This window comes from Chamaea fasciata, unplaced genomic scaffold (assembly GCF_029207755.1).
Source record: "Chamaea fasciata isolate MVZ Bird 193981 ecotype frontalis unplaced genomic scaffold, bChaFas1.0.hap1 SCAF_24, whole genome shotgun sequence".
Lineage (NCBI taxonomy): Eukaryota > Metazoa > Chordata > Aves > Passeriformes > Sylviidae > Chamaea > Chamaea fasciata.
The window spans coordinates 2,065,866-2,081,856 of record NW_027094109.1 but is presented as its reverse complement, the minus strand read 5'-3'; the positions used below and the strand labels follow the sequence as shown (position 1 = coordinate 2,081,856).

At 44.0% G+C, this 15,991-nt stretch overlaps 1 protein-coding gene across 8 annotated transcripts in view; it reads left to right on the top strand.

The window, feature by feature from the left end:
- ZBTB44 (zinc finger and BTB domain containing 44) overlaps positions 1 to 15,991 on the top strand; it is a 69,380-nt gene that overhangs the window by 26,394 nt on the left and 26,995 nt on the right. For 2 of the 8 annotated variants that reach the window (XM_066203325.1, XM_066203324.1), the window contains exons 4-5: positions 294 to 457; positions 2,679 to 2,979. In XM_066203325.1, the coding sequence (XP_066059422.1) occupies positions 294 to 457; positions 2,679 to 2,979 (465 nt within the window). Of the gene's footprint in view, positions 1 to 293; positions 458 to 2,678; positions 2,980 to 5,036; positions 10,364 to 12,986; positions 13,066 to 14,423; positions 14,641 to 15,991 lie in introns of those variants that run through there. The other 6 variants (XR_010723729.1, XR_010723728.1, XM_066203323.1 and 3 more) reach the window with 6 other exon arrangements.

Sequence of the window (15,991 nt, the reverse complement as noted above, 5' to 3'; positions counted from 1 at the left end):
GGAAAATAACGTTCAGTTTGCAGTTGTGCTCAAGCCTGTTGCCCAAAGAAACAGAATTCTGAGCTTATTCCCTGGGTGTGTTCAGATGTGCAGAGTCAGTGACTGTAAGGCTTCAGGTGCAGATCAGACACATTGCTACAGACCCAGAGATTTCCAAAACAAATAAAGATTTCAGCAGAAATGTGACGTGCCAGTCTCTTCCTTCTCGCACAAAAGGTTCAGATTTTCCCAGGTGAGGCTGCTTGGATCATTTCTCTGGCTTGTTTGTAAATCAGTGCCTTTTTTCTTTGTAGTCTGGAGAATGTTCAGTATCCCTACCAACTCTACATTGCTCCTTCCACCAGCAGCACAGAGAGGCCCAGCCCAAACGGTCCCGACAGACCCTTTCAGTGTCCCACGTGCGGGGTGCGCTTCACTCGCATTCAGAACCTAAAACAACACATGCTTATCCACTCAGGTAAGAACCCCCCGTGTTCCCCAGAATCCCTGACTCACAGCTCACTCTGCAGCAATTGTAATAACGCAGCTTCGTCACTCACCTGCCAAGTGCTTGAGAGTTGATTTTAGATAGGCTGGGTAGAGGTTTGTCTCGTTGAACGCTTGTTTTGATCGCTGGAGTCTGACTGATAGTTGTGCTCGTGGGTGATTAGCATTTGTGTGGACTGAAAAAAAATCCTGATTGCCTGGAACTCATCAGGATAAGTCATTTTCCTGAAAAAGATCTGAGATGAAGTAGAGTATACTTGGCCCTTTTATTGAAGTAGGTTGAAATTCTTCCTCTGCCATGTTGTAATTCTCTGCTGTGTTTTGGAGAAGACTTGCAGCCGTAAGCAAGTATCTGTCTGTGTCCTTGCACTGAAGAAGGTTGTATGCCTTTGGATCTCAGACTTTTTGAAGGGATTGCAGGACAACTGAATTGGTCTGATAATCAGTTTAGCTCCTGCAGGTAGCACGAGCAGCCAAAGGTTTATGTGAATGCCTCCTCTGGGCCTTGGTCCCCAAATTCATTTTGATTTCTAACCAAGCATGAACTCCCCAATGTCTTTGCTATTTGTGTTTTCAAGACTTGCCAGCGTTATGTGGTGATAACATTGACGTTTGAGGGAATAAAGGGAACACTGAAGGGGTATTGCACTTGGGCACTAAGGCTCATGGTGTAGCATCTCCTGGTGTGAGTCTGACTCTTCCCTGCACACAGAGGCTGAAGCATTCTAGGCCAGAGCAGCCACAACTGACGAGGTCTAATTTTTTTCCCTGTCAACAATTCGTTGAATCCTTTCAAGTAAAATAACCCGATATGTGTTTAATACTTGAAAAAGCAAATTCTGTGGGCATATCTGGTGCAAAATGATCCCAGGCCTGTTGTTAAAATCTGACAGCAAAGCGTCTCTGGCCAACCTGTCAACTGACAACCCCTGGGTAAAGTTGGGAGAGATTTGAATAGCTGGTTTGGAATAATTAACATGCAAAAGAACTCTCAAAGCTTGTAAATGTTGAAAGTGTTTTCACATGAGCAAAATGGCTAAAGAGGTTTCCCTCAAACTACCCCAGGAAATAGGTGCCCTTGGACAGTAGGAAAGCGTGAAAAGTCTGAGCTCCACCAGACCATATTGCAGTTTATTAACTTGTTTTCACATGCTTAACAGGGCGTTTCAGTGTAACCTTAACTACAGCTTTCTCTGTCTAAAAGCCCTCAATTAAAAGTTCACCTCCTGCTTTGAAAGTAAGGAAAGCAGAGTGAAAGACTGAGGGAATTAACAGCCAGGGCTGATGCACATTCAACCTTCTGAAAAAATCTTTTTTATTCCTTGACAGCCCTATTATGAATGGAGCTCCATATTCCAGATTCTTAGCCTCATGTTTTGATTTTCCCATTTTCTTGAGTTCAGACTTCTATTAAATTCCAAGGTTTTGGTGACTCAGACTTCTATGTTATAATAGTTCTGTTTGTGTGATTACACACTCAGCCGCTGCAACATGTTGCAGAGCTCGCATGTTTTAGGGTTAGAAATGAAAAACGAGCTAGGAACTGAATTTCTAAATTAATACAAGAAAAAAAATGGGAGGCATGAAGCTCAACTGTCTTGGAGAGCTGTCTGTCATGCGAAGTTGCAGAAAATCCTTGCACAGCAAGGTTCCCACGCACTATAAAGGCTCCTAGTGCCCCTTTTATCACCATTCCTGCTGCATTACAGGGGCGTCCGTGTGCACAGTCCCCTTGCCAGAACACTTCTCCGAGGCCAAAGGCAGCCAGAAAAAAAACATTGCAATTAAGGGTAGGCTGATAATTGCATTGTTGGGAACCAGTCTGGCACAAGAATCTGCCGAGATCAAAGGAGTTCAAAGGCTCTGGAGACGAGTGCAGCATCAGGTCCTTGTTGGCTGTGCCTGGGGACCTTTAATCCACGGGGGCTTGTGTTCCCTTCAAACCGTGGGGAAGGAGCCTCGGGACAGGTCACAGCACTGAGATTTCCCGGAGCTTGTTACTGAGGGAGTGCAGCTCTGCTCTAATTGTGTTTCTGCCTTTTTAAAGTTAACGGAGACTCTCTTCCTCAAACAGGGCTTTGCTGTGAGTGCCTCCAGCTGCCGTCCCTGCGCTGTAGCACCCGGGGAGGGTTTTGCCCCTGGCCCGTGGTCGCACAGGGTGAATGAAGGTGTTTGCGCTCTCTCTTCCGCAGGCATTAAACCCTTTCAGTGTGACCGCTGTGGGAAAAAGTTCACCCGAGCTTACTCGCTCAAGATGCATCGCCTGAAGCACGAAGGTAAACGCTGTTTCCGGTGCCAGATATGTAGTGCCACTTTCACTTCCTTCGGGGAATATAAACACCACATGCGGGTTTCCCGGCACATTATCCGCAAGCCTCGGATTTACGAGTGCAAAACATGCGGCGCCATGTTCACCAACTCTGGAAATTTAATCGTTCACCTGAGGAGCTTGAACCATGAAGCGTCAGAGCTAGCAAACTACTTCCAGAGCAGGTGAGGTGCACAGCAAAAACCTAACAGGGAAACTTGCTTTTTTTTCTTTTTTTGCCTTTTTTTTTTTTCTCCTTTTTTTCTTCTTTTTTTTTTTTTTTCCTTGGATCATCATTTCCTGCTTTCAGGGCAGCCTGCTGTGCCTCTCATCAGGTTGCCAGCTAATTTCAGTCAGATTGATTCCTGCTCCACTCTCTATTGTATCTGATCTGTCTTACAGCATGGGAGCTATGTAGGAGGCTACTGAAGAATCCAGTGATATGCAGGGGCTGGTTCTGGGTTACTTAATTTCTCTTTTCAGTAGTATCTATGGCCAGGCCAATGGTGTGAAGCCATAGTGTTCTGTCCTACAGTATCTGTGATTTGACATTGCTTTGCTTTTCAAAATCTTGTGCGTAGCCTGTTCCCTTTCATAGGGCACAGACTTCCTACTTTATTTTAAGTGCTTGCTTTACACTGTGGAAAGACTGCATGACTCCAGACCTTCTCCTTTCTCATTTTCTAGATAACATTACTAAATGATTAGGCTAATAGGTTTGGAAATAGTAAGGGCCACTTGGACATTTTTTATCAGGGCACAAAAGACTTGGCATATCTCACAGATGCACTGCTAAAGACTATTAAAAGAGTTCTGAGGTATCAGATGAGCACTGTATTCTCTCATTGATATAAATGTAATTGTTGGAATTTGAGATAGAAAATACAAAAGTTGGATGAGAGAAACTGAAGACAGGAAGGTCTTCCAGGTCTTAAATCTACAGAGAGAGTGCAGCTTGGTGTGTGTCAGTCATCTGCCTTCAGCAATGCAAGACGTGTTGTGAATGTTACAGGATCACAATCCCACCCCTCCTGATTTCCAGGCATTATTTCTTTCCCATAAAAAACACTGGAGTATTTTGTTCTATTTGATTAACTCAGAAGTGACGTAGGACAAAAAAAAAAAAATGCAAAACAAAGCAGGAAAGCCAGTCGCTGTTCTTTCAGCAGAATATTGTTTAAAAGTACAAGTGCTTCATATCTGTGGGCTTACGCCTTTCTTGTTCTTGGCTCTTGTGCCAAAACCAGAGTGAAAACTCTGCAGGGTGATGCCCTGGCTGTGGTAAGCACTGCATTGTTGTCAGCAAATTAAAGTCATGTTAAAGGGTGTGATTTCGTTGCCTATAGCCCTTCCTTCAGTCTGATTTGACAAACATGAGGTTTAGCAGAGCTGGCTGTGAGTTTGGGTTGGAGCAGTGAGTGCTGCTGTCATTTAAGGATTTCTTTTAACTGAGGTATTGCCAGGTGAACCAAAGCATACAAGTGTGCTTATATGTGATACATGTATATACTTGTCTCAAATACAAACTTCATGTCTGGTGCTGAAAACTTGCAAAGAAACTTATTTTTCATTATGTCCTTATGCACTGAAAATACAACTGGAGTGTTTGATAGGTTTTCTTTGGATCCACTCAGCCCTCAGTCGTTAAGAGTGCATAGCAGAAGCAGAAGGGATTAAAAGGGGAAGGAAATGCAATTCCATTCTTTTCTCAGGAGTGTGATAAGTGTCAGGATCACAATCCCTGCTGCAGCTGGCAGCTTCCTCTGCCTTCAGCTGCCTCACCTTGTGCCTCTGGTTCAGCCTGCCCACTCCGAGGGAAGTCGTGCTGCTGCTCTGGGGGATGTTGTACCTCAGACATGGAAAGGGCCGCATTTTGCCAGGGCTGAACTCATTTTTGTTTCTATTTTTACAGCCTGAGTGCTCCCTTTTTTTCAATGAGGTTTTCAGTGCCAAATGTGTTCCAGACATTAACTTGCCTTCTCATCAAGGTGATACTATCTAATAATAAGAAGTTGCTGTGTAGGAAACAGGGATGTGAAATAGATGCCGTTGAATAAATTCTGTGTGTGTGGAAATGAGAACCAGGTTATGGTGCTTAGTGGAGTATGTCAGTGCCATGATCTTGGCCAATGTGAAATGAGTACCTTTGTTCTCTGTCGATGCAGTGTGTAGCTTGTGTGATGGAGCTGATACCACGGTGTGAGAAATGACATTTCTCTTCTGTCCTTTACCCCTCTTCCAGTGACTTCCTAGTACCGGACTACTTAAACCAGGAACAAGAGGAGACCCTCGGGCAGTATGAGCTAGGGGAGCATGGCTTTGAAAGCAACTCTTCTGTCCAAATGCCTGTCATTTCACAGGTGTCGTCAACTCAGAATTGTGAAAGCACTTTCCCCTTGGGGTCTCTGGGTGGGTTGGCAGAGAAGGAAGAAGATGTGCCAGAGCAGCCAAAGACTAACGCCACTGCTGAGGCAGCCGCGGGTGACCCTCCCAAACCGGAGCTGTCATCCATTACTATCGAATAATTCATGGTTTGGTTTCATTTTTGTTCTTTGGAAAGTGCCTGTGTTTGGTCCTGTACATTTTAATTTAATTTTTTTAAACGAAAAGTGGGGAGATTTTCCCCTTTTTACTTTGTAAGCTTCGCTTTAAACTGAAAACTGCGACAGATGTTACATTATTTTTCATGACTGAATGATCACTTCTGTGAAAATATTTAAGACTGATTGCACAAAAAAAAGATCTTGTCAGAACATCATGGAAGCTGTGATACACTTCTAAAGAAGAACAACTGATTCAGATCACTTTAACTATTCCTTCTTCCACAGTTAGAGCAGCTCATTAAGTTTCTCTTGCTTCTGCAGGCCCTCTGGTTAAGGGAAAGAAATCAGAGGAAACCTTTTTCAAATGATAAACAAAAGGATGCATTGGAAACCATGATTGAACAGTTTTGACTAGTTTTGAGTGGATGCTTTAATCTTCTGCATAAAGAAGTGACACTTCCTATATGTGCCTGCTGCTTTTCAAAGCCCTCACTGTGCCCTGTGCTTGGAAATGGTGAGTGGTTTTGAAAGGAACAGTCACACACTTCTTCAAAACACACACGATCCCTTGCCCAGCCCAGATGAATGCCAGGTATTCCTACTTCTTCTATTCCAGTCCTTTTAGAAACTGCTTGATCAAATAGCCTAAACACATCTGCCCAGCTGAGGCTAGGCGTGGAAAGTCCAAAGGTGCACCAGGAATTGGGAATGATGGAAAAGTGTTTAGCCATGCAAGCCTGACAAATATCTCCTGACTGTGTGTGTCTGTACATGGGGAACCACAGGAAAATGAAGGCTTTCCCAAACTGAAATTCTTAAACCGCAGCCAGATTATTTGCAGTTCTGATCGTTGCCCCCTCGCATACACACTGTATTTTTACTAATCTGAGAGCTAGCTAGAGGTAGTTTACAGACCAGAAAAAATAAGCTCTTTTGTGCATTATTGCACTTTTTTTTTGTTTATACATATGTATGTATAGTTTCAGAGATTTTTATTAGCCTGTTTTGGACAAAACAAGCAATTTATTCTCTCTAAGGACAACTTTCTAACCAACAGGGGGTTGTTTACAAAAAGCCTATAGAGCAATGATGAATTGTTCCTGTTTCAAAACACTTTCAGTCCTTGCCAGCTTGGTTTATTAAAGGCCATTACTCCAGCTACACACACAGCTCAAGCAAGCAATAAACCGAAAATATTTGCAGTTTCATTTTTCCATTTTTAGAAAAGGCTACAAGTGGAGGGTGTGGGATTTTCAGAGCAGCGAGTCTTGTTTGGTCGAGGCTGTTTGGGCTCAAGTACTGCTTTGAAACCTAAATTAGGAAGTACATTAGGAGATTTGTGATTTTCCTTACAGCTTCTGAAGTTAACTCAGTGTTTGATGCCAAATGCCCACGGCCTACAGATGATGTGCTGAGTGAGTAGGTATTGCTTGATGTCAGTATTCCAAAGGCATGATACACTCCCTTAGTTCTGAGTCTTGTTTTTTGTAACTTGTTGTTTTCTGGCCGGATTTGTTTTATGCAAACATGAGGAGGAAATGAAACCAATAGAGAAGGGTTGCTCCTGAAGAAACAGAAGACACAAAAGTCGTATTATATTGCACATCAATTTGTATTCAGTCAGCCTAGGCAGCTCTGATACTCTCTGGGTCTGAGTTCTTTATACTAATAGCCAGCTTTTGTAAGGAAAAAAGTTTATTGACCTTTGGAAAGAGTTTAAAGGGTTTCAGTGACTTAAGCAATTTTTCTCTTTTTATGTAAAACCCACATATTTTAGTTAAATAGAGTGAAAACAGTTGGGATTTAAGCACTTCCCAGGTTGCTGCAATGAGGTTTCTCCACCAGATCCAAAGGGTGTTTTAGAAACGTGCTGCAAAGAAGTTCTGTGCTGCAATTCAGTCTTGATTATATCCACCTTTGTGAGGCTTCTTAAAAGGGCTTGAGGGAGAAATGCTTTTTCTGGGCTGCTGTACTGTGGAATAGCCCAGTGCCTGTTGATGAGCTGAATTTAGAGACCATTTCTCCTGCACTTCTGATTTCTCAGAGAAGCCAGTAAGACAAGACAATGCCTTTTGCTGAGCTTTCTTCTGAACTAGAGAGCTACAACACTGAACTCAAATACAGCATTTTCTCTTTTTTCCTGACGTGTTATGCAGGTAAATGAGAGTCCTTTGTGATTCATGTTCTGAAAAGTGCTTCGCCCAAACCACATTTCCTGACTGCAGAGATGTAATAATCAAAGGTGGTCAGGTATGAGCTGGAGGACGTAATCTGATCATTAGAATCTGATCATTTTCATCCCTGAAGTATTTTGCTAAAGAGTTCATTGGTGAGAAGGTACAAATACACCACAGACATATCTGGATATTGGATTTTTAAGACTTAAAATTTTGAGTCAGAAGGCAAATTGCTTTCAGAATACCAAAGAGAAAGGGGGAAAGTTACAAAGACTTCGCAGCTCTGATCTGTTCTCCCTTGAAAAGAAATAAGGATCATTAACACCGAGGTACAAGGCAAGGCCTGGGGTTCATTGTTCATTGCACTGTGTGTTACACATTATCTTTTCAACCTCCTTATCTCTGGGTAACATCTTAATTTAGTTCTCACTTTTCAGTCCGGTTCAGCTGGAGGAACAATAGAGTTCTTGGAGGATTTTGGTTGGTTGGTTTAGGGTTGAGTTTCCTTGTTAAATTTTCCTGTCTGTAATTGTTTCTTGTTAATATCTCTTTTCTCCATAGAAATGAATACAGTTGAAATGCAAACACCATGAGGTGTTAGGGCTGGGTTGGATTCAGTGATCTTGAAGGTCTAGTCCAACCTACACATTCTGTGATTCTGTGATTTTATTTCTGCTCTTTAACTTGTTGGAAGTGTTCAGTTCTTTGAAATGCTCGTGTTCTTCACAAGAGAGATGTAAAAGCACAGGACATCTTAAAACAATTTATGTTGCTAATGTACTTGGATTCCAAACAGAGCAAGAGAGATAAGTAAAATAGAAAAAACTTGCCTTAAACTACCCTTGGGATTAAACCTAAAACATAAATTTTTTCAGCACATTATGAGAGGGTTCTGAATTCTGGGATGCATTTTCTTTTTTTTTTTCTCTGTGGTTTTTTTTTTTTTTGTTTGTTTTCTTCCCCTCCAAAAAATCCATTATTTAGTATGCATTTCTATGTCTGCTTGACAAGGATCAGGGTTGAGGTGGTTCAACCCTCGTGCTCCGAGCAGAGTCAGCCACAAGTGGTGTTTCCCACAGCTGGAGTTCAGTTGTCAGGCTCACAGAGACCACGGTCAAGTCTCTCATACTGAGAGATCAGTAGACTCGCTTCTTGAAAATGGTTCTGGGTTCACATGGATTCTGAGTCTAAACGGTGTGAATTTAAACTTTTTAAAAAAGTAATAGCTGCCAATGCAGTCAGATATATTTTGTAAGACTATGATCCCTATATGTCCCCTGCGGGATGAAATTTTCTTGTTTTTATGGTTTAAGGTTTTTTATATGAGGGCTTCAGGCGCTTCTTGGTCGCTGGTTCCACCCTGCAGCCCGGGCTGTGGGAGCACTGAGATGAGTGCTGGTCTCTCCCAGAGACACACCAGGAAGCATTTTATATGCAAATCCAGCGGGAGCTTTGTGCACCCTGCAGGGATGAGAGAATTCAGATGGAGGAGCACCTGCTGCTCCTCCATCCATTGCAACTTCCACACCATCAGGATATGGAAAACAGCTGATTTTCATTCCGGCCGGTTACGTTCGAGTTTTGCTCACAAGGTGAAATCCTGTTTTGGAGGGTTCTCATCTCCAACTGTAGACATAATAAATCCCATAGCATCGTGATGGCAGGTAAGAGGGTTCAAGGCCAGACAGTGCCTCAGCCACATCAGAGGTGCCTGGTAATTAGAGTGGGTTCCGAGTCTTGGAGGAAATGTACCATAAAAGAAACAAATGTGAATTTTTTTAGTGCAACAGTACTTACTGCTCTGGGTTTTCGTTCACTCCGTGTGTGCTAGCGCAGTAACTCCGTGTCCCACAGGTCTCAGCTACAAATCTGGTTGCACTAAAAAAAAAAACAAAAAAAGTGGAATCTGGTGCTGCCAGCCTGTGTGGCAACTGTACCTACAGTCTTCCTGAGGGTTGCAGACGTCCCCAGAAGAGTGATTTTGTTTCACCATTCATTTAGCTGATGCATGCTTTTGATATTCTGACCTGTAACCCTGGCTACACCGAGTCCTTGGACAGCTTCCTTGCTCTGTTCCTGCAGTGCCTTCACTCGAGGTGCTGCCCCATGGTGAAACCCTGAAGAGGGAAAAGGGGAAGCTGGAGGGGGAAAAAAAAATGTGAATTAAATTATTGTTGGGCTTCTTTGTGCATTTTAGTAACAGTGAAACCCCCTTAACTGTGCCAGTCTCCAGTCACCAGCCGTATATCCAGTCATCATCTCATCCACAGTACAGCTTCTCTTGTTGATGCTGGCCACAGCTAGATTACTTGGCATGTTTATTGACCTAACAGAATTGGTTTTGGGTTTTGGTTTTGTTTTTTAATGTATACGATGTTTAAATACACTTCACATTTTATATAATACTATCTGGCTATTAGTATTTTTCAGGAACCATAGTTCTTGGTGGCTATATATATTTTTGTGACTTTTTTTGTAAACTAAGTGCCGTTTCAACGTTACAATCATTTTTAGAGTTATTGTAATCAATGTGAATATCATGTTTTTTCAAATCTGTTCTGAGCCTGTAGTGTTTGCTTTGTGATCATACGTGTAATGTATATATTCTGTATAGTTACATTGTATTGAAATACTAGCTTGTTTGATATAAGAAAAGTATGTATTGGGTACCTTTTTGCTAGCCTGGTTGTTTAATCTTTAAAAAAAAAAGTTCCAAAATACAAAAAAAAATTCCAAACTGGTCCCATTATAGGTCAAAATTAAGGGGGGAGAAAAACTAGTTTTGAGTGTCTTTGGATAGAAACATGAAGCTAAGATTTTTCATTAAAATATTAATGTTTTATGGAGTATATCTTTGCTTTGTGTCGTTATTTAACTCTGCCAGAGTTTGCCTTGCAGTACAACAGAGTCACTTGGACCTTCAGTGAGAAGGTGCAGCTCTGTCCCTTGAGCTACCTTCTCTCACAGCTTTGCTCATAACGAGGCCCAAGATAGGTGATATGAGGAGAAATCACTGGTGCTGAAGCTGTCACTGGAAGAAAGGTAGTTTGAAACAAAATTAACATTAATAAATGGTTGGAGAAGTTACATGAGTAAAGAGTATTAGGAATAAAGTACACATTTCTGTTTCATCTTCCGTTGTATATTAGATTGCCTTCTCTTCCTGTTCTCTAGACCTCGTTCTGCAGAAGTGGTGGGGCCAGCTTTCCATGGGGTGATGCTGATGGAAAGCCAAGGGAGGCCTAATCGAATTAGCCAAAGCAGAAGGTGTTTAAAAAGGACAGTAAGCAGTCACTGTAGTGGCAGCTGTGAGCTTCAAAGTAGTCGTGAAACAGCCCAGAGTGATGGGACTTAAAATCCATCTCTGCTGTTTCTACAGCCCTTGCAGTTAAAATCACTTTCCTCCTACAGACCCACCTGTCTGAGTGAGCTGGAATCCCAGCTGGATCAACACATAACCTGGGAAAATGGGAGCTTGGGAAGTGCTTGGCTGAAGAGGAAACTGCCCTACACCAGCTCAGTAACAAGCAGGCTGGAGTGATTTATACACCAGCTGCCAAACTGTTCAGAGTCTGACACAGGAGTGAGACACAGAATGGAAAAGCACTCCCTGGCGCAGAGGAGTTGGAGCCACCATGAACCTTGGGCAGGGATTGAGAGTTTCTAAATCCTGAGTTCTGCTGAGGACCATGGGTAGGGACAGTGTCTGAACCAAGAGCAGAACTGGAGGAGGGAGTTCATCTGGTTAGGGCCCTGGAGAGCTTCCAGTGGGAGAGGCAGAGGCTTGGGCCTCCCATGAACGCAAAAATTTTGGTCGGTTGAAGCCAGGCCCCATTTGGAGTCTGCAGTGATGCTTCGCTGAGTGTCGCCAGTTAAATTCTGGCTGAGTGTAAAGGCACACACAGCACCCCAGGGCTGGGCAGGGCACACCTGGGTGGATGGATGGGGAAGGTGTGAATGCACACACAGCACCCTAGAGCTGGGCAGGGCACACCTGGGGGGATGGCAAGGCCTGGGCTGGTGACTGGAGCAGGTTTTTCCAAAGCAAGACCAAATGTTTTGTGTGAAACATCTTTTAGCCACCCTTAACAAAGCAAGTGCACACTATTGAGGCTTTTTGTGTGGCTTCCTTAGAGCATCAAGCATGTCATTCCTGACAGTAATGAAGGATTATTTCTTTTGCTTAGAGGAGAGCATCTGAGCTAAGAGCAAACTCAGCTACCGAGAATGTGGCAGAGCAGGGACGAGAGTTCTCCCAGGGCTGATTGCACCATTCCAGGTGATATCCCCAGGAAAATGAAGCTGCTGAGAGAAACCTGGCTTAGGTTATGCATAAAGCTGCATCTCCAGAGTAGTAAGATAACATCACCACTGTGAGAGCTGAGGTTGCTGTGAGACCCTGAACATGCAGAGCAGGGCAGGTGTGTCCATGGCAGAGCCCTTCTTACAGCCCAGAGATTGGGGTGCAGTCCTTGTGGAGTTGGGGCTCTGTTAACAGTTTTTCAGAGCACTCAAGCATGCTTGAATAGCAGATTTACTGATAGCAGCTCTGATTTCCTTAGCTGCCTTTCACAAATCCTTGAGAAATAGGCCACAAACACCCAGGGTGAGATCTGTGTGTTTGCAAACCACTCTAAGGGCTTGAGTTAATTGCCTTTGAGCATGGGTTGCCTTCATCTCAGTCACAAGGTCTCTGGTGAAGATAAGAGAGCAGCTCACAGGGCATCTATTTATGTATCTCTCTTGAACCTTCACCTCGCTGTTGAAGCTTGAACTCTTCTATCCAAATTATAAAGTTAATAAATTCAACGCACCTCTGTGTTAATTTGAGTGGCTGTGCCCTGACTCTTAGACACATCCCTCTCACTCCAAACACTACAGAATTCCTGTGGGAGTGTCTTCAGGAATCCAAGCGCTGTATCTGGGTAAACTGCATTCCCAGTCTCCCCTATGCCTCCCTAGGTGCTTGAAATCTGTGTTTTGGGAAGCTCCCATCACTCGGAAGGGAACAGCTTTTTCTCACAGAGCACTGCCTGTTCCCCTGAACGCGCACACACAACCCATGTGTGCTCCTTCAGAAGGAATTCTGAACAATGACCATGTGAAAACATCAGTGGACCAAGTCTCTCCTTGCTGCTCCCCCACAGGAAGGGCTGGTACTGCTGTCTCTTGGTTGATGCTCAGATGAAACGTGTCACGAGCTTAGACCTCCAGCAAGAACCTTGCTTTGCTCTGTTTTAGCCCTGACAGGCTTCTCTTGATTTTGGAGTGGAAATGAGAGCTGTGGTTTCCTGCCAACCCATGCCCATCTCTAAACAAGCTTCTCCTCCCCAGGGAGGCAGGACTTAGAGACAAGATCCTGTAAGAAGCAGATATCTTTTCTGGTCTTGAAGGGTTTTCTTTTTTTTAAGGAGGGAGTGACCATTGATGGTACTTCAGTATATTTTTCTCTTTTGTTTTTTCTCTTTGTAGAGTCTGACATTGTCTAGACTTCTTTAAAGAAAAAGGAATGTCAGCTACAAACAGATTGCTCTTAAGTAGGAAGGAATGAGTAAGTATTGGGTACAATTCACTTATGTCAAAATAAAGTCCTTAATTATTTGTTGGCTTGGAGCATTTCTGTCTGCAGTGCAGAATGGCTTTCAGACTACCTCGGGCCCAAGAGATCTGTGAGCATGGCCCTGGCGTTTGTGCCTCTAGAAAGACAGAAACCAAATGGTAAAATGGATCATTTAAACTCTCAGGGGGCAGGGAAAAGCCTCTCTCCCAGGTGAGCACACCCTGGTCAAAGGGGATGGTCAGGAGTGCTCAAGAGGAGCAAGGACACCCGGAGGAGTTTGCAGGAGCTGACTCCCAACTCCAGGAGCGTTTCTGTGTGTTTGGGTGAAGAGACACACACACAAGGAGAAACGATCCCACAGGGTTTGATACTCCATCATTGCAGGGAAACAGTCCACTGCTTTTGGAGGAACAAGGTAAATTACAATCCCAGCCACTGAAGCATTTAAATAGTCTGCCTTGCCAGAAATTGAAATTGCTCCTTAAGAGCTTACCCATTTTGTGAACTTTACTTTTGCCAGTAGCTCCTCTGACTCAGCAGAGTTTATTTTATAGCCTGTGTATTAATGGGGTGCACAGAACTGTTTCTGGAGAGTTTCTGTGCATAAACAGACCCTTGCACTGTGTAAAACAAAACTGGAGAGAAAAGACACCAAAGCACAAGACTAATAGACAACAGAGCTCAGAAAACCAAAACATCTCTCCAGGGTAAGACTTCATCTTCCCACAATTTAAACGAGCAAAATAACAAAAATCCTAACAAAACCTTTTATATAACTTCAATGTTGCAGTGATCAGTTTCAGGGTTGACGTGACAGCAATTACAAACAACAGTTATGCAACTGCCTCGTTGATTGAATTGAAATTAATACCGAGAAAGGAAGGAGCCAGACAAAAAGAAATGGCTTTGGGTTGGATTGTTATGCTTGAAAGAAATAAAAAAATGCTCAGGTCAGCCTCTTTTGAAAAAGTGAGCATAAGCCCAGGCTGAAATATCTCCTTGAAGAACAGACAGAGTGAATTGCTCTTAAAAATTCTCTTTGTGTTAGGGGCAAAATTGTGCTTCTCTTCTGAGGCTTACAGCTCATTTTTTTTTTTAACCTGACTAGCTAGTTCAATATTTTAATTTTGCTCAAGTTCCTTTAAGTCTCCTTTTTAAAAGCCACTTGACAGAGTATCACTGGGTGTTGTGATTGCAGCGGGGCTGATTCACACCACTGCAGGAGCAGCTCACGTGTGCACCCACATCATCCCCTCCACTCTCCCATCTGGATGTTTGTGAGTGGAGCTGAAGGCAGCATCTGGCATCCAGGGCAGGAATATCTCCTTAGGGTGAATCCTGTTTGATAGGGCTTGGATTCATGGAAAGAAAACCTGGGAAAATCCTGAGTCCAACTTGAAAATCCTGAGTCTGATCCTGAGTCAGAGCCCTGCCTGCATCGACAGGAGCTGTTCCTGGCTCATTCCCTGAGATGTCTCTGATGAGGCAGGATGCAATTGCTGTTCATCCAGCAGTGGGGTTGTGCAGACATGAGCCAAACTCCTGGAATTCATTTGCCATGCAGAGGTAGGTGTATCAAACCATGCGGATTTTCTGTTTCTCCTGAACTGGTCCAGTGCAAGGTTCCCCACCCAGGGCAGGGGGTTGGAACCAGATATCTCAGAGGTCTCTTCCAACCCAAACCACTCTGTGATTCAAGGAATTTCTCGTGTTGATTCAGGGAATAAAACACCAAGGGAGAGACGGGGGATAGGAATTAAACTTGTTGTTTCTTTGCTCCTCATCGCTTTTTCACCCTGAGGAGCAGGAAGCAGAAGAGCCCTGAGCTTTTTTCTTCCAGAGGGAGAGGAGGAGCAGATTTTGGAGGACCCTACACAAGATGAGTTTGCAGCACATCCCACTGCCACGTGCTGGTTACTGTGAGTCACCCTGGGTATTCACTGCCCTGCACAGAACAGGTTCAGTCAGAACAGTGCTGAAGGAAACCCGCGGGATGGAAAACACTGTCTATCCATACATGCCATGAGCTTCTGTGCTGGATTCCCTTCCAGCTTTGGACATGTGGCTTCATCCCCAGCAGCCTCGTTGCCCAGGAGAAAAGCTGATCTCCACGACAGCCTTGGCTGTTGAGTTCCCAAAGGCCGCTTGTTCACACCTGTGTTTCTTGGGCCAGGAACTGAGCACTGCATGTGGCCCTTGGCTGTCCAGTGGCTTGAAAAGTCCAGTTTCTGATCTCCCTTGCCTTTCCTGCTTTGGGTTCTAAGGGAGCAAGGAAAAAGTGAAAGCTTGTGGCCTCTGACATCCTCCAGGGCAGAAATAAAGCCCTGGGAGGTTAAATCTGATGATTTGCCCAGCCACCCCCTCTGGAGACATGGACAGATTAGAGGAGCTTGATCTATAGTGTGGCTGGGCAGCTGTGATGGGTGCTTTGTTACAGTCCACAGCAATCAAGCTAACACAAACCAGAGCCTTCCCTGTGGCTTTGTGGAACCCTTTAAAAAGTGATGGATGTTCTGCAGCAGGAGAGGAAGGGGAATCACTAGGTTAGGTCGAACTGCAGAACACGATAACCAGGGCAATTAATACCACTTAATGGGGAACTGCAAGCTCCTGGCTCCTCAGATATTACAGAGTTTATAAGGCAGGCCAGATTGCCTTTGAAGTACGGCTCTCATCAAGGGAGGCTGGAGAGCCTCGCTGCAATAAAACCATTCCATGGAGATGATCCTTGTCGCTGACTGCCATGTCTTAAGTAGTTTTTGGCTACTGGCTTTGGCCCTCTTTGTCTGAGCGCTGTAGGAGCCGAGCAGCTTTGGGGGAGGGAATGAGATCCTTTTCTCTGGAGAGCTGGGGGCTGAGCTCGGGTGGCACTGGGGCCTTTTCCCCATCAGTTGCCGTTTATGCGAATTCCCTGAAG